This window comes from Balearica regulorum, chromosome 4 (genome assembly GCF_011004875.1).
Source record: "Balearica regulorum gibbericeps isolate bBalReg1 chromosome 4, bBalReg1.pri, whole genome shotgun sequence".
In the NCBI taxonomy this organism is placed as follows: Eukaryota; Metazoa; Chordata; class Aves; order Gruiformes; family Gruidae; genus Balearica; species Balearica regulorum.
Genome location: NC_046187.1, coordinates 27,704,521 through 27,727,665, shown reverse-complemented (window position 1 = coordinate 27,727,665; position 23,145 = coordinate 27,704,521). Strand labels below are relative to the sequence as shown.

Genomic DNA, 23,145 nt, shown 5'->3' with positions numbered 1-23,145 from the left:
AATAAGCCTATGTAACTGCCCTTATCAAAACTCATTCTCCAAAGCATGGGGTTTGGCCAACGCTATGCTAACGCTACATTCCACATCAAATCTAGACTTTCATGCACTTTTACTTTTTTTTTTTTTTTTTAATAACAATAAGTAGTTATTAGGGTGCTGTAGATTACTCAAACCTCAACCTATTCATTGAGACCACCTGGAAGAACACAGGGTGGGGATGGGTTTGGCAGCTGTTTGTATCACAGGTCTATTTGTTGGCTTTAAAAGAATGTATTGAGGGAGAGCTTTCAATAATACAGTCTTTCAATAAAAATCATGCAGTGCTGGATTTCTTTTGTTCACTTTATGGGCCAACTGCCTCAGCTTAGGAAACAGTAAAACTAAATCTCATCCCTTCTTTCTCCTCTTTTTCTTTTTCTTTCTTCTTGCAAAGGCACACGTAATGTAAAATCTTAATACTGCAGTTGAAGACTCAACCCGGTAACGTATCTCTAACCTAATCAGGGTATACTTTAATTTTCAGAATCTGTTTCCTGAAATTCAGTAATTTCTAAATTGCACAGGCACAGAATACATGTGCTGTTGGATGTGAACAGAGCCCTTTATGAAATGGAAGAGCAAGTATTTCTTTGCTCATGGAGAAAAAGGTAATTTTGAGATGACCACCTAAAACCAAAGGGACACATAACTACCCTGAACACAAAGACATAAAAGTTTTTAAACAATACAGTTACAGGAGACTACAGACAGGATCTTTAATCACCAGGGGACTAAGACAGTCAACACAAGTTGAAGCTACCATTCACTGTAAAAGGTGCTGGCACTTTACATTCTTATGTAAATGTAGTTCCAGGAGCTGGTTATCACTTAATAGCCAGCACTTGCAATGAAGTTGCACAACAGCAATATGTCACAGCACCGTATGAAATGCAGTGTACTGCAACGTTGGCTGAAGGGGTGAACAATTTTTTCTAATTATTCATCTCCTTCCATTGGCTAAAGTGTGCATCAATCAGACAACAAACTTTTTTTGATGCACTAGACTGTTGCTTCCTACAAAAATTTAATAGGTTGGCAAACATCTTCCATTTTGTCGCCAATGACAGAGTCCAGAGTGACCCGGGAGTTTCTGAAGCCTGCTCGCTGATACACGCAGAAAATGGCTCGCTAATATTTACATCGACTTTTGCCAGCCAGCCACTCTCCATTTAAATAAACCACATTTGACTCTTACCCATCCTAGTCTGACAACTGGCAGCCATTCTGCTGCTCAGGAAAATAAAAAAGGCTTCATACTGCTATTAGCAAAAATGAGAAAACTAGTGTCAATGCTCTTAATATTTCCAGCACTTTTTGGCTGAAATTACATATGGCAGATCAACATTCATTCTCCTTCTATTACAGTGACACAATTGCATAATAAAAATAAATAGTTTGTGGCTTTATAGCAAAAGTGAGTCCAAACCACAAAAAGGACCACTTAATGGTTGTGAAGATTCATTTAGAAGGACTAAAACTTCAGCTTCATCATCTTAGTGAGCTAAGGTAGTTCTCCTTCCCACTATTTCTTCACTTTACCCATTAAGTCTATTTCTAAATTCTGTGAAAGTTGAATAAATAATTTTTACAAAGAACTTTTAAAACTGGCCTCTAAAAAAAGCCTGAGCCATAAGCAGGACAGGTGGAAAATATCAAATTAAATATAAATAGCTTTAGTTGTTTGTTGGGGTTTTTTTATAGAAAGATAATTTGCTTTGAGATTACTGTAAAAAAAATTTTCACACCACTTTATTAATATAAATACCTGAATATCTTTCAAAAGCAAGTTCCAATAACAGTATTTTTAAAACTATTCTCCTCTGTAAATGACCTGTACAGCTCTTCTCCACAAATGACTTCAAAAAGCCACTTGAAGAAAAATAACACTGTACAATAGAGCAGTGTAATGACAGAGACAGAAGTCAGAGGTAGAATAACCCTACTCTTAAAAGAATAAAATAAGGCATGGTAGTTACCAATATTCCAAAAACACTGTTCTAAACTTTTAATTTAAAATCTTTCATTTACAAGCACAATGTACACAAAATATTTTTATTAGGTAACTAATGAAGATGATATTTAACATTAAACAAACTGGCTCTGGTTACGATTGTGCAGCCCTGACTACTCCTCAGTAGTCAGAAGAAGAAACTTCACCTGGATCACAAAGCAAATGCTTCTCAGGTAGCAGCAGGAGTTTCCCTGAGCTTTTCTGGCGCCTTGCTTTCTTTTGGCCATACCTCTTTTTTCCCCTCTCTGTTGGCTCAGAAAAGGTTTGGTGGTTTCACCTCTGCTTCATTTCTTAGTTCATATTAACTTGATGCCTACGTAGCTACAGAAGACCCCAGCTGCCCTGAAAAAGCAGGAATCTTCTGGAGATTATACAGGCCACGTGGTCGCTGATGGAGAAGACAGAAGAAAGCTGGATGGGTTCCTCTGGTTATGAAACCCATAACTGAGGAAAAACTGACTCTCTCCAACATTTCCAAGTTCAGTTGCTTATTATTCCAGGCTGCAACCCCTACACTTTTCTTTCCAAATGTATACTCAGACAGATGCTAGCAGACCAAGCCACCAGTGACAGTTTTATCGTGCATAATCACCAACCAGAGCAAGAATTTTATTTTATTATTCTTAACAGCCACACACATTTTAACCTAATTTTGGTACTCGCTGTTGTAAATGAGTTTTAGAAGCTAATGTTTTGTAAAGTGAAGATGTGCAGATATCCCAAATGACATTATACTTCTTTCCAATGCTAGTAAACTGAGATATCGGATGCTGAAATCACATTAGAGTGAAATGAAACACTAATGCAGCAGGCAAAGGGCATTCGTACTGTTTAGCTTTAAGCATTTAACATCGGTACCTAATGCTGGAAATACAGGTGGTGAAAAATGTGCAGGTAAGAAACCTCCTTCCTTCAGCTAGAAACAGAGACAGCTCTTCTATCTATCTATCTATCTCAGGGTCAAATATAAGCACCCAGTGCCATCTGAGACACCCCGGGGCATCTCCCTGTTAAAGATGAGCCTAGAGCATCCCTGTTCTCCCATGTCCGTCTGTCCTGTCAGGTCTGAGTGGATGTCTCAGACCTCTCTGGCATCTCAAATGGGGCTTTAAAAACGTGTATGTTGGGAGTTTAATTAAGGCCTTAAGCCACATGAACAATGTTAAATTGTATGACTCATTGTTCAGAATTACCCAAAGACATTATATCCTGCTTCAAGATCTGCTGAATCATTTTCCAGTATAAATTAATTGATAACATTTCCATCAGAGGAGAAAAATAATGAGCACGGCAGAAACACTAGCCCAGAATGAACTACACGTTTTTAGATAAACAACCTCAAAATAATTTTAGCAAACAAGTTAACTAATTTTCCTGTAATTTTTCAGAAAACTCTTCCTGCATTTAGAAAATAAAGGCAGTGAAAGGTCTCTCAAATTCTTCATACGTAAGAAAGAATTTCATTTTCTGATTTAATGCCAATTTAACTTCGGCATTAACTGTGTACCTGGGAACAGTGCCTTCTCCTCTAGCAGAGTTACTAAGTAACCACAGTGTTTTCTGCCCGAGACAGGTCAGGGATAAGGCTTAGTAAAATGTTTAAGGAGTTTAAACATTATCAAAGGAAAAAATGATTTACTGTACAAGGTAATGATGAAAATAATCCAGTACAGAAGTGGGGCTAATTGCAGGGGGGAAAACCTTCCCTTACAGAATTCTGAAGATTTTTATTTTACATGTGCAATTGCATCTTGCAAAGAAACAGTGCAATAGCGTTCAAGATTTTGTCAATAGACTGCAAAAATCACTTCTGGCAAACTTCTCTGCGTCGGCAATGAGATGGCCTAGATACCCTGGCAGCTCCTCTTTAAAAGCTTTTGTTTCCATGACAAGGCCTCATCACAATGGCAGAGATAAAGCATTAAAGAAAACTGATAGAGCAAACAGAAGGTTACACCGCTTTTCTATCGCTATTATTTCTCAAAGATCATCCTTGTATTCCAGGTATATTACTCTGCCTTTTTCCAATACGAAAATAATTTTCCTGTTAGATCCATTTGGATCAGGTACATTTCGTAACGTGTGTCTATGGTATGCTACGCACTGATACTTTATACACGCTTCATTGAGACATTACTTATCTGGTACATTAACAAGCATACTGATGTACAGCTGGTTTTCATTTTTCTAGTATCCCAAACTCCCCCGCATACTTTCTTTCTTTTCTTTCTTTCCTTCATCATCTGCTTTTCCTTTCAGCAACACCACGTGTACATTGCAGCATGTTGGAAGAGACATCATGTTATTTTTTTTCCCCGATAGCTTCAGATTGATTCTCTGGTGGTTATCTCACCACTACGAAACCTAATCTTTTAAAAATGTTCAAAAGATAACAGTCTGTCTTTAGACAGCTAGTTAAAATTGTTCACTCAGCCAAAAAGCATGCACTTACTGAAGTGACAGCCAGACACTAAAATATGAAGTATTGCCAATGATTTACAAATAAATTGCCTGCCTCTGTAGAACTTCTGTAAAATCTTTTGCTTGATTTTTTTTTCTTGTGGCACAAACAGCATTATAGAAAGCCCTAATTAAGGCATTAAGAAATATTAAATGCGGGAATGAACATTTAGACATGGTACAAGCCCAGCAGATCACACAATGCAGTGCTTTTTGGCACCCTCTTACTTTGTTGCTATAGAGAATTTCTCCTGCTGATGGGCACCCTTGGATCCAGGGCTAACCTCGTACTTACTTACGCAACTTTCTGAGTTTCTTGATGAGTATATCCTTACTCTGAAGTCACAGGTAACTATCACAATCCAATTAACATCTATCTTCTTGCGTGAGGAGTTTTAATCTTCTCTAGAAGGAACAGTCTTAGAAAATCATCAGTGCACCAGTATTTCTTGTAACAAGTTTTAATAATAATCTTAAAGTATCTTTTTCTTTATGCCTTTTAGTAATAGAAATGAAAGCACAAATGCTTGATAAAGCTATAAAAACACTGAACAGAAGCTTGGAATTTGTCAAAAAACGTGTATAAATTCCTCCCCTTCGCCAATACTCTCCATTATAATGAATATGGAAGGCATTAATAAAAATAATGAAGAAGGATAGTCTTGGAAAGAGCAGGGGCACTAGGCTCCCCATATCTAGGCAGTTTCTGAGTCTATGAATCACCTCCTGAAAGCGTAACTCTCCATCTCCATTAACTACACAGGGAACCCCCGACAGGAGCCTCCTAATTGAAAAACCTAACTTTGGCATCCAAAGTTGTGCATGTGTGTGGGCTGGGGTTGCGACAGGACCAGCAGCCACATGACAGACGAATTACTCATGCAGCCTTCAAGAGGCAATGGCCAGTAACCAAAAGGACACAGAAAACTCCCTTCAGCACCCACCGCAGCAAAGCCACAAGAGATTCCCATGGCGAGTTGGTGCTGTGAGACGGCCCATGCAGAGGGTCCACAGCAGCATTAACAACAGCAGATACGCTGTACTTTATATCTTCAGCTGCTCCTGCTGAACCTCCTTTTGCTCTAGGAACGTTGCCCTCCCTACTGCTCTTTGAGGACGTAACTGATCCCAGTGGCTGCTCTCTCTCTTAGTCAGCAGGGACTGACTAAGCCCTTGGATAAACCTGGTAACCAAACCCACTCCTGAAGTGCTTTCAAGTACAAGAAAGTACATCTGCTTTAATGGGCATGAGAATTATCAATCTGGGATAGAAAACGAGCATTCCTAGCCCTGCAGCTTTTTTTTTTTTTAAAAAAAAGTATTTATCTTAAACAATGCTGCATTTAAAAATGACCCATTCATACCAGTGGGAGATAAACCCTCTCAGGAATTTATTTACGATGACTTTATTAGCTAAGTGACAACAGGAAGCATACTAAGAATGCATACTAGAAAGGAAGGCACTTACTAGTAGGAAAGTAACTCCATTTCCAAGGACTGACAGTAACCAACACCCCAGATGATCTGTAAAAATCAATGAAGTTCTGCACCAGTGCACGAGGAGTCAGCTAAAGCAACTGTCCTGTAACAATTCTGTATAGAAAAGCCTTCCTTCGCTCCTGAAATCAGTCAGTCAGAAGCTCTGTGTTCTTAGTTAATTCATCTGCCGCAAATCAAGGAAGTCAACAAGCAGCCATGTTTTGGACTGATTGAAGATGATGGTGTTTTTCTTTCTTGAAGAGGGAAGCAAGCACCTGAACGCTATCCAGATGAAGATGCATGAGCAATGCAGCATGAAAAACTATGCATGATGTACTTTAAATGCCAAGAGCCAGTGCAATCAGTCACACGAAATAATGTGTCAAAACTTCTAATGAGAGAAAAGGAGGCAGTTAAACCCAACAGAAATTCATTACGAAGCTGCTAAAGGTCAGCCTCTAAATTTACAACAAGTCATACATTAAAGAGTGGCACACTGGTGCCGATCTCACACCACTGCTGATTTGCCTGAGCTAACCCGGAGCATATATCGCCAGTAGTGCACCCAGACTTCAGCTGTGACCGCAGATAACCAGCAGCTTGCCTACAACTTTTCACCAGAGAAGGCTTTCCACCAGTTTTAAGACCTGCCTGCCACAGCAGAGGATCCTGGAACAAGGGAAATTACCCTCTCTTCTGAAACAGACAGGCAATTCTCTTCACCAACCAAACTCTGTGGTTTCAAATTCAAGATTTTGAATATTCCAAATCATTGCTTTATATTTAACATTTGCCTTCATGACAAAAATCTCACATTGTTCACCCTCTGCCTTCATGTGCACAGAGCTGCTGCTATGCGTAAGAAACCAAAGGTGCCACCTTACTTGTACAGACCCGTCACCGTCTGCCTTCTACCCAAAGCAGCCAGCTCGGAGAGCAAACACACTTTTCTACCAACAGCAGCGATGCTGCCAAGAAAATTAACTCATTCCTTGTTTCATCCTGAGCTTTTTGGGCTGCTAGCAGAGCAACCCAAACCTGTATTATTTGCTTTTATGAAAGTAGCTACTGACAGCTCTGCTTGCATGCTTTTTGCAGAATGCTTTTATTAATTTTCTCACAAGTTAACATGCATATTAAGAACACCAAAGTGTACAAACCCCATTACCTAACAGTGAAGTGTTTCCTTCCCTTGCATACAGTGTATAACAGCTTTTAGATTATAAGTTTTACAATATAAAATGATGCCTTTCTTTGCAAGTTAAAAAAAAAAAATAAAAATTGCTTAACTCCTGTGCAGGCAAGCATCCAAATTAAAAATGTCTCTTCTCAAGAAAGATTGATCTGTTTGCAATGGAGCTACTTTCAAGAATATCATTGAGAAAAAAAAAATATTTTGTTTTGCTCACAGAGGAACACAAATAACTTTAGCTTTACTGGGAATAGGAAAAAGTAAACATTACTGCTCATTTCAAGATACAGGAAGACAGGTTTATTGGAATGCTTTATTTTTAGAAACATGATTTTTTTTTTCCAGTTCATTAGAGGAGATTTCAGGGAATGCAATAAACTAATAAACTCAGAGAAGTTGCAAACAGTTGTATTCAGTGGAGTCTTTATAGAATGACCAGTGACTGCTTATTTGTGCAGTAATTTTTTTTTTTTTTGGCCAATGATACTTCATTTCCTACATAATAGTTTTTAAGTGATTTAAAAAAAACAAAATAAAGTAATTTGGACAGTATCTATCCCATGCTTCATCCAATGACGATCTGTCACATTTTGTTAGCTGGCTAGAGGGTTTGCATATACAAACTCCATAAATTTTATTGGAAAGGAGCAAAGGGACAAATAATTAATTATAAGGAACACTAGGCTCTGAACATCTCACCCACAGCATTTCTTAACATACTTCTCTTAGTTAATAGAGCTGTTTTCAGTTTTGCTTCCTGTGTAACATTTACTTAATAACTTGCAGACAAAATACAGAAATATCCTAGGGCATACTCTACAGTTAGGTTCAGAGGCATAGATCTGCCTGTAATAAATTTAATTAGATTTGTATTATGTAATAAATGGAATGGGCATGAAGTAATAAATAGAAGAAGAAAATGAGCATGAACTGCTAAATAAAGGCATGAAAAAGAAAACCAATGCAATACATTTGAGTAAAGAGAAGTACAGTCTACTGTATATTAACAGGAATTCAATTCTTACCTTTGTTATTGTATACATCTAGATAGTTTGGTGCTGAAAAAATTGTGATTAGTGAAGGGAAGCCTGTTGTTTGGCTTTTCCTGTACATGCGATACCTAAAAGGAAAGAGAAGATACTAATTATTCCCCAATGTTGTCTGTGTATTTGTCACTGACCAAATATAGTGCAAAACCCCCTAGAACATTACTGCACTGGCTGTTAACAAATGCCAAGACAGAAAAACATGCACATGTGCTTTTTAAAGCCATGTAGAAAAAAAATATTTCCTGCAGGCTTATTCATTATACCCACTTGGGACAGCCAGGGATCCACACCACGCTCGGAAAGCTGTATCCCCATCTGAAACGTAGCGTGCCAGAGGTGGGTTTTGTTACAAATTTGCTCGGTGCGCGTCCCTGGAGCCAGGCGGCCTCTCTACGCACGTGCCCCCCAGGACGTTCCCAGGCTTTTCTTTCCCTCCGTGGGACCGCGGGTGGAGGCACCCACCACAGCACGTGCCTCAGAGGTGCACGGGACTGTCTTCAGGAGAGAAGTGCGTGTCCTCCGTGACCCTCCAGCCCCCTGCCCTCTCTGGGCACGCAAGGGACGGCGAGGCCGGGGGAGATGCAAAGTATGAGAATGGGAGGGGAAATAGGGGGTCAAATATTTTCAGTGCGGTGTCTAATCTCATCCGGCCTATTAGCCAGTTCCTTAGCGCTTGCATGTTTTCATTCCCCTGCTGCCTTCTGAAAATAAAAGGCTTATTGGACCAACATATAATCAATCAAGCATTAAACCTGCAAGTAATTGGAAGAAACCAACCAAATAGTACTTCTGTCTTACTAAGACACAAGTAACACCAAATACTGCTCTTTAGTCTGCAGCTACAAGAAACTGAAGAATTTGGCAAACATCCACAACAGTTGCACTGAAACCACTGTATGGTTTCAATGCAATCCCTTCCACAAAATTTTATTTTTTACCCTTCATTGGAAAGTAATACAATAAAAATGAAATTTCATTACCCTTCGGTATTTCATGCCAGTTATTTTTGGCAGAGTAATAGCTTGCTTTTAATTGCATTGAGGTTTTTAAGTATGTGATAATTCAAATATTCAGAATAGCTTTTTATATGCACAGTGAATATTGACCTCATTCCTACAATCTTCACACTTTATCTTTTATTACTATTCAGGTTGGGTGAAGTTTCTACCTCCAAATAAACACATTAATAATTTATGCAAAATATGCAAAGCTATTTATTCAGATACCAATCCTTCATTAAAGCCTCACAAGTATGATACATTTCAATGAATAGATAATTTCTAATAAGTTTTTAAAGCAGCATAAAAAATTCTGTCTTTACACTGGCAAGAGTTTCATGAGGGAACCATCAACACCACCCAGTGCTTGACCTGCGTTGTTTTTGCACACAGTGTCTTAATAAACTCCTTATATTCATTACTGATACTCCCACATAAAACAAGTTTTGGTTATTGAGTCCCACAAGCTTATTTTCTTGATAAAGCGCAAAACCAGTAGGCTTAGAAGTTTCAGGTAGGTGTGAAAGACCTAAGAGATGACGGTTCTGGCCTTCATGAGCCAAATCACTTCCCAGGCATCGTGGCAATGCGTGTGCCAGAAGTCTCAGGCACATTTGCAAAACTCCTTTTGCTGAGGTGAATTTGTTTTCCCTTCCAAGTTTGGGATCCAAATCACTTTTGGTCATTCTATGTCACTTAAAAAAAATCACTAAGTCTAAGTAAGTGGGATATATGAGTATCCTGTAACTCAGTAATAATCACATACAAGACATTCTAATGCCAGTGTATGTTTTTATAGCATTAATAAAAAGCGAGAGCTGTTGCAACTTAATTTGAAGTTTTCCAGGTCATTCTCACTCAGTTATTCTTTCTTTCCTTACTCTGTTTGACAACGGTAAGCCATTATTCATCATTAGTGCTCCCTCTCCACACATACTCACCCAGCATCCTGGGCTTCATGAGCTCGGAGTATAGATAACAAGTTATTGTGCTGTAGGAATTCACATACAGCTGGGTAACTGTTGGAAGAAAATAATAGCACCTATTATGGCATTATCAGAAGCATCACATTTAGCTCTAGCTTTCAAAAAAACGTTTCATCCAACATGCATCATTCATGATAACAGCCCCTGCTCTGCAGGCAGACTTCAGTAGAGACAACACTCGCAGCAGCACCTTTTTTTTTTCCCTCCCAACCTGTAACTGCGTGGAGAGGAATGCTGGAAAGTTGCAATTCATTATATAACAACAATCACCTTATTGCTTGTTCAGAAAGTAATTTCTTTTATTATACTTTAAGATTCAATGCACTCAGGAAAAAAAAATATGACACAATGGTTGCTTGCAACAGAAAACCTCCTCGTCCACTGATGACAGTTTGCACAGGCTGCTTATGGACACCTGATAAGAAAGTGGTATGTGGAAAGAGAGGGAGAAAGACAGAAAGAAGAAATGGAAATCAGACTCCAAACTGGAGGTGTTTGACCTTCTGAACTTTCTCTCCTTGACAAACGAGACGTATCTCTCCCCTTGGCAACTTAAAATGTAAATTCTGTGACTTACGAAACCCCAAAAGTGTGCCCACTGAATACGTCTTTCCGAGATGTATTCTACTGTATGAGTGAAAACAAAATCATTAGGTGAAAATGGTGATAGAGGGATATGATAGAGGAATCTCGAGCGTGTTTTTCACTGCACAAGGAGTGTCACTTTCCAGGAGAATGGAGGAGCCCTTTCTTACAACCTCAGCACTGTGAACACCATTCTTGCTGTTTAAGATGCTGAACAGATTTGGAAACCACATACAAGAAAAACAAAACATAGCATAACCTGAATTCAGTTTTGACAGCACAAGTGTGAGATATTAAGTTTGCAGAGAAAAGCTATTTAAAAATCATACCTATATAAATGTTACAGAACTTAAAATGACTCCATTTTGTTGCTTTCAAAAATAAATTTTGTTTTTTTCTTCTCATTGCTGGGCAAGTTGGAGAGCAACAATCAAAACTGTTGCTCAAAAAAAAACCAAAAAAAATCAAAACTGGTGGCAAAAGGTGCAAACTTCACATAGCAGCTCTGAAATGTCACCTGATGGTTGCAGAAAAAGCAAAATAGATCCTGCATTAACATCCATTCACCATGTTTATTTTCCACTATTGATTCAACTCTCCCATAGTTCAAACAATAGAACAGCCGGAAAGGTTTAAAGAAGGAAATACAAGGTGCTGGGGAAGACACTAAGGCATCTCCATGACCACATCTGTGCTGGTTCTGCAGCACAATGGGCTCGCAGTGTGCCTGTAACTAACACAAACAAACTTGCAAAGTCTCTGAATCTCCCAGAATAAGTCACATACAAGTACTATGTTAGAGGACTGTAGGTATTATCAAAGACCCTGGCAGGAGCACACTGTTTTGCAGTGCCTTAGGGGCATCATGCAGTCATACAGTAACACTGTTATGCAAAATGCTTAAGTAAAAGCTGTTGCTAAACATACGGAGCAAGTCAAAACCAAAAATAATACAAAATATCTAAACCAAACATGATATAAAAGACCTGCTGTCCCAGCCATGATTTCATGGACCACCTTCAGAGCTCACTTGCAATCACTTAACAGCCCCATCAGTTTTTAACTTCATGCATGAAAGAGATGAAAATTCACACACACACACAAAAAATCATGCAGAACCTAATGCATTGTCTTCCTTCAGCTTATCCAAGAGAAACGCTACTGCTTGCTTCCAACCTTCCTGGATATTTTGAAGCTGAAATGTCATTTGCAGCTAGAAGCTACAAACCCAGCGGAATGGTATATTTTGGACTCGACCCATCTAGCATACATTCTCAGTCGCAGGTTTAGTATTTGGAATTGTCTAAAAAGGTTGCCAGTAGAAAATAATTTCAATTCCCAAATTACGTGGGGTATCGTTTTGGCAACTGCAGTGATCCCAAATGCTGACAGGCTGCCATTCAAACCACTGGCAAATGAGAACTAATTTGCATACATTTCTCTTCATAATTAATTGTGACTAAATGTAGACTTATGGTACATTTTGTTTAGAAATTTTTACATTAACTTCTGAAAACTGGGGTCTATAATGAAAAATCTGACAGACAGTTGATTATGTTCATTATCAGTGCTGCTGCTCAAAATGTCTAGCCTATTACTTTTTTTTTTTCCCCATAGCATTCTTTTCATCCAGCGTTAAGTACTGCTTTTAAAGAAGATATAATGAAGTGGTAAAAAATGCTCCTAGACATGATAGGTTCTTCTTTCCATTCAAAGAACAAAAGGGTTGGGGTTTTTTATTCCTTAATTATCTTATTCTTCATAAAACCATGGAAAATAGACTTCTACTAGCAGGATTTGGCTGATTCTACAGGGCCTACACCTAGAAAGACGGAGATGTTACATAGGGCTCCATGGAAATACACACACGCGCACAAAATATCTGGCTGCCACCTTTTCTTCTAAGTGATTAGCGTGGCATCTATAATGAGCATGCAGTCGTATTACCCAGACCACTACAGGCCATGAGTAGTCTATGTGGATATTTTATTTTGAAAAAGGAAAAACAACTCTCAGACATTTTTCTTCAGCTACTTATTGAAGTCGGGGGCTGGGGAGAAGCAAAGATTTCACTATATGCAGCTGTTACATCTGCTACACCACTTGTGACAATAAATACAGGGCTTTAATTTCCAGCACTTTCTTAACATTAGTTTGTTCCTGCCCAAATGCAGTTTTATATTAAACAGTCTTCCTCAACACAAAAATACATGCCCTCCAGGTAAACAGCAGGAAGTCCTGCAAAATGCCAAGAAAACAGAGATTATGGCAAAAGTTATCAGAAACAAGCTTTTACAGAAAAGACTTCTGCTTTGATATTTTTTTCCTCATCTTTCTAATGAAAATTATCATCTTGTAATCAAATTCCCTGCTAGTTTTTCTGATCGTTACCCTTCCAGAAACACTCTCCTCCTCGCCCTGCTTTGCAGAGCCCAGACTGTAATTCAGATGAGCCAGAAATAAAGCAGTTGGCCAAGAGGGAAAACAAACAAACAGAACCCCCCCCACGCAACAGGCTTTTCCAGAACAACCCAGCCTTCTGCCTGCACTTCATGTGTCATGCTGAATCACGGAAGAGCGGTGACTCACGGAGAAAACAAAATACCCACCGCTAAGCTAGCGAGATGTTATTCTCCATGGAGTATGTGAGTGTGATATTCCCTACTTTGACATCCCTTTTCTCATTAAAATGCCTCATGCGTAGCTTACTAGTTCTGAGGTTTCTTTTGCATGATCACTGATTACTTCTACGCAGTTCTGAAAGACAAGCAATGCTTTGCTAACGTGAACCAAGATGGCAGATGTTTTCAAACTGTTCTTCCACAAATAACAGGAAAATTGGATGGATTTAATCTTTTCTTTTTTTTTTCCATGTCCTTCATCATACCATTAAAAGAGAGGCATAAACATTTCTTTAAAAGCAGGACATTCAAAGTTAGCTCAACAGCTTCTCTAAGATTGCATGCATGTATAAAAAAAAAAAAGGTATTCAGCAAAACCCATTGACCTCACACTCCAAAGGCAAATGCTTGGGCTGCCCTGCTCCCCTAGGCACTCCCAGCACCTCTTTCCACCTGCTTTTTCTTGCCCTTAGCTGTGCTGTCTGCAGAGCTGCACTGAGCAGCAGAGCAAGGAACTGCATGGGATTAGAACAAATAAACACACATCTTTTTTTGCAGAGTCATTATTTTTAAAATTGGATGTGTTCCCAGATGTGATGGAGAACACCAGCAATTCTACCAATAAAGCTGGACAGATAATGTGAGGGCAGCAAAAAGCTCCTGGCCTGGGAGAAGAATGGAAAAGCGGCCAAAAGAATCTGTTTAAAATGCTGCTACCGCAAAAACCCCCACAAAATTCATACAACTGTGCCTCACACCCTGAAGTAAAACACGCTATGGTCTTCAAAAGCTTTTAGCAGACATTTCTCTAGCCCTTGCGTACTCACAAACTTAACACGCATGTAAAGCAAACCACTGAAATGATGTGCTGGCAGGGCCAAAATTATTATTCTACCCCAGAGCATCTGTAAGGCCGAACCATTTCACTGCTGCCCAAGGCTGGCAAGAGAAGTTCTCAGAGGAGTCTGCAATGCCAGTCACTCTTGCCACTGCTAACCATTTCTGCCTTTGGTTTTTTTTCTGCGTTGAAAAAATATAACAATGTAGTCAACAGCCAAACAGTTTTATAAAGCTCAGCATTCCTTAAGAACTCTTATGAAGCTGACTAAGAAAACCCAAGAGGCTGGAGCACCACACCTGCAGAAAACTTCGGAGTATCTGCTCTGCTTCTGAGGCCATCCATTGACTTTGGCCAGGCTCACGCCACTCTAGTTAACAGTCAGCAATTCAGCAAGTCTTATACACACAAATGATCCCAGAAAGTGAGTCTTAAGCTTGCACGTGTGCTTACCCCTGATAGGAAGCCCTTGATGTACTCTACATAGGATAAGACACTGCTAATTAACTCAGTGGTGCAAACAAACTCCCAAGCTTTGACACAGAGGAAATTAAACAAGCTGAGGATAGATCCAATCGCAATTTTCCACAGTTAGGATCATGCATGCTCCTAGTAACTTTGTCCAAATGCAATTGAAAGAACATTTTAATTCTTCATCTATCCAGTAAATCTTACGGGAATGACAACATTCCCCATCCTAGTGGGGCTTAGAAAAGAGAGTTTTCTCCCCTGCCTCAACAATTGCCTAAACCCAATTAGTGACTGTCACTCTGTAAGTTAATATTATTTTCAGAGAGAAAGTAAGTCAAGCTGACTTCTTCAAACTTTCTGTTCAGTGAAGGAAGGCATTCTCAAGGTGGTAAGTAGCAGTATATCTTGCCAAGTTAGATATGTTTGCTATAGAAATGCCGGAGAGTTACCGTACCACTAGTCCATTAAACAAGCGCAACGGGTCATTGGCAAGATCAGTACAACCAGCTAAACACAAATAAATATTCAGTAAATAAATTCAAGGCAAAACTCAATAAGCTGATAAACAAAGAGGAAAATTCTTTACTGGCTGGATCAGCTGAAAAATCTGGGGGAGGGGGAATCACTCAGGGGCAAATTAGTTCCCGCTTGTTCATAACATTCCCTGAATACAACATTATATTCTATGGGTAAGGATGAAAGAAAAGCTCCACTTAACTCATAATTGAAAAACAATTCACACAACTAGCACTCCGTTAATTATTTCTACTTTTTCATGAAATTGTATCAAACATGACCATGACTGTGAAAGATGAACAACCTTAAATTTCAGAAAGGGGAAATGAAGTCTCATTACTGTTGCTCTTTGTTCACTTTAAGGTATAGAGAACTTTAATAAATTGCTAAGAATTACTTCAATGTCACAGTTACTTTTCACTCTAGCATTGTGCTGTTGCTATTTCCAAGGATCCATAAATTCTGACAATCCACACTGCAAAACGCTGTTGGATGCAAAAGGCGTGCATTAAGTGTTGACTCTCAGCACCCTTGAAAAATTAAGCTGACCATTCTTTACGTTGCTAAATGACAGGTTAGGCCTGTGGTTTCAAGATCTGACATTTTACAGTGCTAGCCATAACAGTTTCAAGAACTCTTACAGAAAAGGAAATTTCTTGAAGAAAAACCTGATCAGTTTGAAATTTGATATGCTATACATGAACGATCATCTAAGAAATGCAGTGAAAAAGTTGTCAGACTACTGTAACCTACAGTCTTCATACTTTCTCGTATATATTTAGCTCATACAAACGACTCAAAATGTCACAAATTAGTTTTAGCTGAATGGAGAAGATTCAATGTACTCCTGAGCAGGAAACTCCCATTAACATGTTGCATGTACATAGCATTTTGTTATAGGAAATAACTTTAAATCAGAGAAAAGTCACTTGAAATTTGCCATTATAACAAACATGTCTGATAAAATGAAAATTATGTATCACAGTTATTTCCTGCAATTGATTAAGAGATCTTAATCATCTAGAAATCATTTCCCTGGCTCACGTGTGTTCCTGAAATCTTCCTGACCTTCCTTCAAAATGCTCACTGCTATCTTTTAATTTTCCTTTCTGGAAATGACTAAAGACACTAAGAAGTTTTATTTTCTGAAGAATAAACAAAGCCCATCCTACCAACAGACATTCTTGAAGGAGGACTGCATAATTCAGTCCTTCCTTTACAAGATGAGCTGGCTGTTTAGGGAAATTTGCTCCTTTTCGCAGGAAGTAACTAGATAAGGCAAGCAAAATTAGATGTTGCACACTGATGGATACTTTTTTTGCCAGGGATTATCATTAGCTAAACAATTAGTGACCTTCCAGAGCGACTAGAAACTTTTTTTAAGAGTAACACTTGCCTTTATATAACCTCAGATAACGTGACTCCAAGCTAGTTGTCTGCTCCTGTTATTAAGCAGTTACACGTCCCTCACACACGACCTGACAATTAGGTATCTTCCAAATATTTCTTCTTTTCCTGAAATATACACTTTTCTGAATATGAATCAGGACATAGACTAGAGCTGGTATATTTTCAGGAGGAAACATAAATATTTTAGAGAAATTTTATGGTAATTGTAAGAAATGGAGCTCTGAAAAAAAACCCCAAACCCTAAATTCTAACAGTTGTTCCAGTACATAATAAGCCCTGTGTCTTAGCACAGGGCGTGTTTGCAAGGCTTTGCACTTTTGTAAGAGAGTTTCACGAGGGGAAACCGCAATTACTCACTGTTCACAGTGAGCAGCGCCTGGAAGTCCCAGGCATGCTCCAGCGTTCGTTGCTGCCGAGGGGAAGAGAAATTATTTTATCCCTCAGAGTCATAAGCCCATTTCTGCACAGATCAATTGTGTGCAACAGTTTGACACCTTCTTTCATAATGAGACCAAACACACTTATTGAGCACCTTCCAGACGTTATCGACCCGATGGCAGTGGTATGACTCGCCCACAAAAGTTGCGTGCCGGCAGCCCAGGCTGCAGAGCAAACCGCTTTGTTCTCAGCCCGTCCCCACGCTGCAGCAATTACAGCTCAAAGAAAGGACTAGGAAAGCTCATTTCTAAAAGTCAAACCATCTGTTACCTTCCTGCTAATGTTACCAACAAGGAGGTTGATTCTGGCGGCTCTGTCTCCTGGTGACTGGTGGAAGCCATTGATTTACTTTCGACGTGTTACTAAACAGCTATGGGTCAGGTACGTTCAAGGTGAGATTTTCTAAGATAATGAAAAAAGCTGGTTTTCTCACTTCTGCTGAGTTTGTTGGGAAAACTTAGACCTGCGTGTCACTAGCACGGGCTGTAGCAGAACCGTTCTCTTCAAAAGGTTCAACAACCTCGTAATATTTCAATAGCATTTTCACATTGCTCCTGAACAAAAAATAATTTTTTAATTAAGATTTCACTGGATACATTGCTTATTTTGCCATTTGACCTCCTCCTCCCCTGCCAGTTTTGTTACTCTGGTGTCCTTGTAAGTTGTTCTTAACTACTGAAACAAACAAACAAACAAAAGGCCAAAATCCATCAAAATCCCCGCACTGTCAGGGGGGGTTACGATGTAATCACTACCACTGTTCATGAGATAACACAGGTCTGTCCTATGATGAAGAGAGAATGGAAGCAGTGCTTGAGAAGTTCTTCATCACCAGCTCAAGCGCACCTAACAGGGCGTCTTCTGCCTGGTGTCCGCAGGACTTGGCCTACAAACCAAGCGATCTACCACTGGAAACAGAGAAAGGCAGCAGCCACCACCCTGGCAGAACTGGGGAAAAGGAACCGTTCGTCGCTTGATTTGGTGTGCATTGCCAAAGAGGGGACAGTGGGACATCCCCTGGCACACAAGGAAATCCACTCTTGTAACGTACTGGAGAGAGCATTTTCCAACTCTTCACCCAGAGAGACAGAAACCTCCCCCCCCCCGCCATGCTTAAAGGGCAATTACCACCGAGCAGAAAAGAAACAGAGAAGAAAGGTTCCTTTAAATAGTCACAAACTAACCCACCATTTGCTGTAGATGTCCTTCTATCCCCATTACTATTACTGTTTCTAGGAATATTCTCACAGTTATATTTTACTAATAAACATGAATAGAAAGAAATAATTTCAAAGATGAATTACAACTTGATGTCTTTGCATTAAAGTCCATAAAGCCTTGTTTCTGCAAGAATGTTACAGGCACTTGTCTGCATTTCAGCTCTTCGCAAGTCCCATTTAACCAATGCTGTTCAAATCCTGAATTTCTTGGGAAGAGCTACCCTCAAACATAACCAAAAGTCTGATAAAATTGAGAGAAAAAAGAAAGTACCTGCGTGGGGGAAATCACAATTTTTAATTTCCCTGCAGAGTAACATTTAGTGAGTGTTCCAATGCTGGCATCTTTCAATCAAAATTTTTATTTTTCAAACTAGAAATGTAGTTACCTACCCCTTTTTTAAAAGTGACACATTCATTCCCTAACTTAGGAGAACAGAAATAAGCAAAATACACAGGCTTTGGTGAATAAAAATAAGTCATGTTAGCGTTTCCCAGTTGTAGGTGAAAGCAAAATACAAATAAACCAAATATCAATTTACCTGAAAACAAGGCAAGCCTGCAGAAAAAAAAGGCCAAATTATCTAAGCAGTGCCACGAACTTCAAGCAAACATTCATACTGCAAAACCAGAACAAGTTCACATACAGAAACCCACAGAATTCAGTAACATTCACCTGTAGAAGTACGAGCACCCCCTGACTGTGTTGTGAGTAAAGTGTTCCTGAGTCTTCTCGTTTCCAAAGTCCTCCAACGGGTCTGACCACAGGATGTCACACATAGGTCCGTATGCAGGTGGTTCCTTGAATCGATCTAACTAAGAAAAATAGGAGACAAAGAAATACTAACTTCTTTCAACTATGTATCACAGAAACACTGAAGCAAAGTTACTATTTTTTCATTCCATGGGTTGGCAAACAAAGACCCAAGGCAATCTATTTTTCAGCTTTGGGTTAAAGCTCTCAGCTTTAAAGCAATGGTTTTGAACAACAGTAAAACACTCCTTGCCAACACTGACAAAGAGGAGAAGGAACAGATAAAACCCAAAATTAAGAGATACAGTGGATTCTACATGAATTTTTGTGTGCCAGGATTCTACATGAATTTTTGTGTGCCATTTTATTTTCCTTTTTCTACAGTTTTGTGAAAGCATTTCAGTGGACAGGAGAGAGGATGGTATTTCTGATTTTGTGATTTTTCAAACATCATGACACTTGATCTATGTGAGTGAGGTTCCTCAAGAAAAAAAGTACAATAGTTATTTCAAAGCAAATTCCCATTTTGATTTAAAAACATTTTCACAAAAAATTGTAATTAAACACCAAAACAACATCTCTGCATTCTTGCATGACATTCTTGCCATGAAATTCTTGTTGCTTTCATAACCCCAACCCTAATTATGCACCTGAAAACTCTTTCTGCCTGACTACTGGTATTAAAAAATTCAAATTATATAGAATGATACTGCAAATAAGACAAAGTATAGCAAAATAGGGAAATATTAAAAATCAGTATTCTTCTGCTTTTGTAACTATAATTCATTTAAATTAAATAACAATTCATAAATATGCAAAAACAATTCCTGCTGATTGCCAAAGATGAACAAACCTGCTAGTGGGGGAAAAAGAAATAGTGAAGATGTTAATGACCCTAATCTAGAAGCTGAGAGCTAAACAGCTTTACTCTGCCATTACATTGTTGCAAAGCCAGCTAATTTTTAGGTAGAGAATATTTTTGCTTAATGAGATAGTGAACCTTTACCTCAGAAACAAAACTTTACATTCAGTAATTTTTAAATTGTGCAGTTAACATCTTTATCTAATTGCTTTTAAACCAAAACATGTAATTACTGGCTCAAGTTTTGGGTTTTTTCAACCATATTAATTTCTTGGTAGCCTCAAATTAACCTCAGAATATAATTTATCTTTTAATAGCTTTGAAGCCCAGAAGTATATATATTCATGTTTGCAAGTCTCAAACTGCAAGGAAGAAATAAGAAAATCTTTTCTGCTGGAAACAATAAGCATGAATAGTTTAAATACCTCCTTTCAGAAATGTCAACTGAGATCTCTTTTACAAAAAACCTGAAAAAAATAATCTTGATAACATGCAATGACACTGGATTATGTGAAGAAACTGTTTGACACTGTTCTCTGACCTTTCACGAGACTGATAAGAAATTTCTCAGAACACAAGCATGAACTTACTAAGCTTCGCTTAGACAATTTGCTAGGTACTCAAGTGCAGTACTGTTAAAAATACGGCAGGCCCTATTAGGAATGAAGCTTTTGATTCTTTTTAAAATAACAACATTGTTTTGACTATATTCATTGCAATCATACCATATTTTTTTATTATATGTTTTAAGTATCGTGAGGTTTTTCTACAAAGTTTGTTATCCCTTCTGCAAGAAAGTGCAGGTGCTTACATTGAGCTAGTAGATAATACTTAAAAGAAATTAATGCTATGTATTCATTTGCTCCTAAATACTTACATACCTAATACATTTATTTTGTTTAGAACACAAAAATGAAAAATTCTTTGTTTTACTGGATTCTAGTGATTTCTTCACCTCAATAAAATATGACTAATTGCAGCAATTTCTTTTATGTTCTATTTAAAAAGACCTTTAAAAGGTGATGTCAACATGAATGTCAAAATGACAAACAAGCATCTTACACAAATGAGCAACAGTGAGAAAGGATTCAAGTTTTAGCTGCTGATGATTAACTGTTCACTTATTAGACTTGAGCACTATTCAGACTTACTTTTCTGATGTCATCTAAGGTGTTGATCTCTGGAGACAAGCCACCGTGTACACACAGGAATTGTTGGTTCATCAGAGCAGCCAAAGGAAGGCAGTCGAAGGCATCCATACAGGCATCGTATACACGTTCTGAATATTTGATTTTACCTTTTAAAGATTAAGATGGTATCAGAAAGTGCCATCAATATTTAAGAGGGAAAAAGAAATTAGGATGCTGCTTAATATCTCTTGCTCTCACTGTTCTCTCTTGCACTGAGGACTGTACCAAAGCTTGCCTCCTGCAAAAAATTCTTTAGGATTATTGTTATTCACTGCTGGAAAAAACCTTCAGATTCTGAGGTGAAACTAATAAAAGTTCTGCCAAGTTTATTATATTTTTCTAAAAAACTGTAAATAAACAATTCAATATACCATTATGGTCTGCCATGAAATCTATACAGCAAGCCTTAAAAAAGCCTGCTGAATAGTTATTATCTACTACATTATCACTCAATATGCTCTCTATGAAGCAATCAGAACTTTAGCCCAGTCCCTTATAATTAATTATCTACAGAAATGCCATTATGAAATGAACGAGGTGGTACAATGAAGCTGAAATGTTAATTTACCAATACGCATATTAAACTCAGTAAAGCATGAAGCCTTTGAGCCAATTAACATTTCCTTTATCCCCGATGCTAAAAAGGGAACACAGACTTATGGCAATAGCTTCAGCTTACAGTACCACAGGAAAAGGAAAAAAAAAAAGCTTCATTGTGCAGGTGAAGGTCTGTATCTAATGAGCTTTTATGTGTCACTGTATCCTTTCTTGCAACACAGAAAGGAATTCCTATAAAAAGAGCATATCAAAAAGTTTAAGTCTACTTTACAGAGTAAATGTGAAAATACTATACTTAAAGGAAAAAAACCCCAAACATAAAAATTCCTTGCATTTTTCTCCTGCCGCAGGTGAGACCCGGTGAGATGCCACCTCCTCTGCCAGCAATCAGGGACGTGTCGCAGAGGTGCCAGAGCCGGCGTGCCGGCAGGTTTTGCCTGTCCGGCTGCTGCATGGGGCACCAAACCGGCAGCCACTGCAAGGAGCGGCAGCAGCACGGATTTACCGGGCCCAGATGGCCCCGCAGTAGCCACAGGGCTGCTGCCCAGGCCAGGGTGGCAAGCTGAAATGGCTCGATAATTGCAGCACCAAGTGATGACACCCCCGGGTTTGTACGGGGGGGTCTAACCCTTCCTTTCTCCACCACTGAGACACCCTCCCCAGCCCCTCTGCAAGATGACTGCTCCCTCAGGGAACAGGGATTACAATTTAAAATTCATGGTAGGTAACATGAAAAAGTACATTTGAAATTATTGATGGTAAACCAGCATAAAATACTCACAAAATAACAAATCAAGTTGTTCAAAAGGTAGTTAAGAGGAGAAAGGTTAAGGTAGACTTACATTCTTGCTTAAATGTGAAATACTCTGTTAAATGTCTACATTCATGATTCCCACGAAGTAAAAACAGTGTTTTGGGGTAAAGGATTTTCAAGGCCCACAAGTACAGCACACACTGCAAATCAGAAGGAAGAAAGAAAAATGGAATTCATAATTAATGATGTAATTCAATCACTTGTGTTTCCCTTCACCAAAAAAAAAAAAACCCTAGCAGAAGAAAAAGTATTCCGCATGAAACATTTCTTTTCAACGGCTTAACTTCACTCTTCATACATTACACGCAAACATTTCTCTGCCCTTCAACCTGGACTGGCCGAAACTAGTATCAGTACATTCTGATAAAGTTTTACACTTTTGCTAAGTGGTATCTCCCCGTTCGGCCGCGCGTTGCCTTCACTGGCCCCAGCTATCAAGAAGTAATCGCTGCGCATCTCTAAAATGGAGCGCGCCCTCTTCACCTGGCAGGTTAGGCAGAAACCCGCCGTGGAAACAATTTCACCGGAAGATCTGCATTTCCTGGCTTAAGGAAAAGTTGCCCTGGAACAATTCAACCCACACTTCAGGAAATACCTCAGCTTCCAACATTACACGGTTTTTACATGAACGCTTGTTCATTTTTTCACTTAACATTG

At 38.8% G+C, this 23,145-nt stretch overlaps 1 protein-coding gene and 1 long non-coding RNA gene across 2 annotated transcripts in view; one reads left to right on the top strand and one right to left on the bottom strand.

The window, feature by feature from the left end:
• The window catches only part of PPP3CA (protein phosphatase 3 catalytic subunit alpha), a 202,269-nt gene that overhangs the window by 24,752 nt on the left and 154,372 nt on the right, over window positions 1–23,145 (bottom strand). Inside the window, exons 4-8 of the mRNA XM_075751528.1 lie at window positions 22,517–22,628; window positions 21,078–21,223; window positions 18,987–19,126; window positions 10,170–10,247; window positions 8,207–8,301 (exon numbers count right to left, since the gene is read on the bottom strand). Coding sequence (XP_075607643.1) covers window positions 8,207–8,301; window positions 10,170–10,247; window positions 18,987–19,126; window positions 21,078–21,223; window positions 22,517–22,628 — 571 coding nt within the window. The remainder of the gene's footprint in view (window positions 1–8,206; window positions 8,302–10,169; window positions 10,248–18,986; window positions 19,127–21,077; window positions 21,224–22,516; window positions 22,629–23,145) is intronic.
• The window catches only part of LOC142601704 (uncharacterized), a 129,837-nt gene that overhangs the window by 69,728 nt on the left and 36,964 nt on the right, over window positions 1–23,145 (top strand). The gene's annotated exons all lie outside the window — the stretch shown is intronic.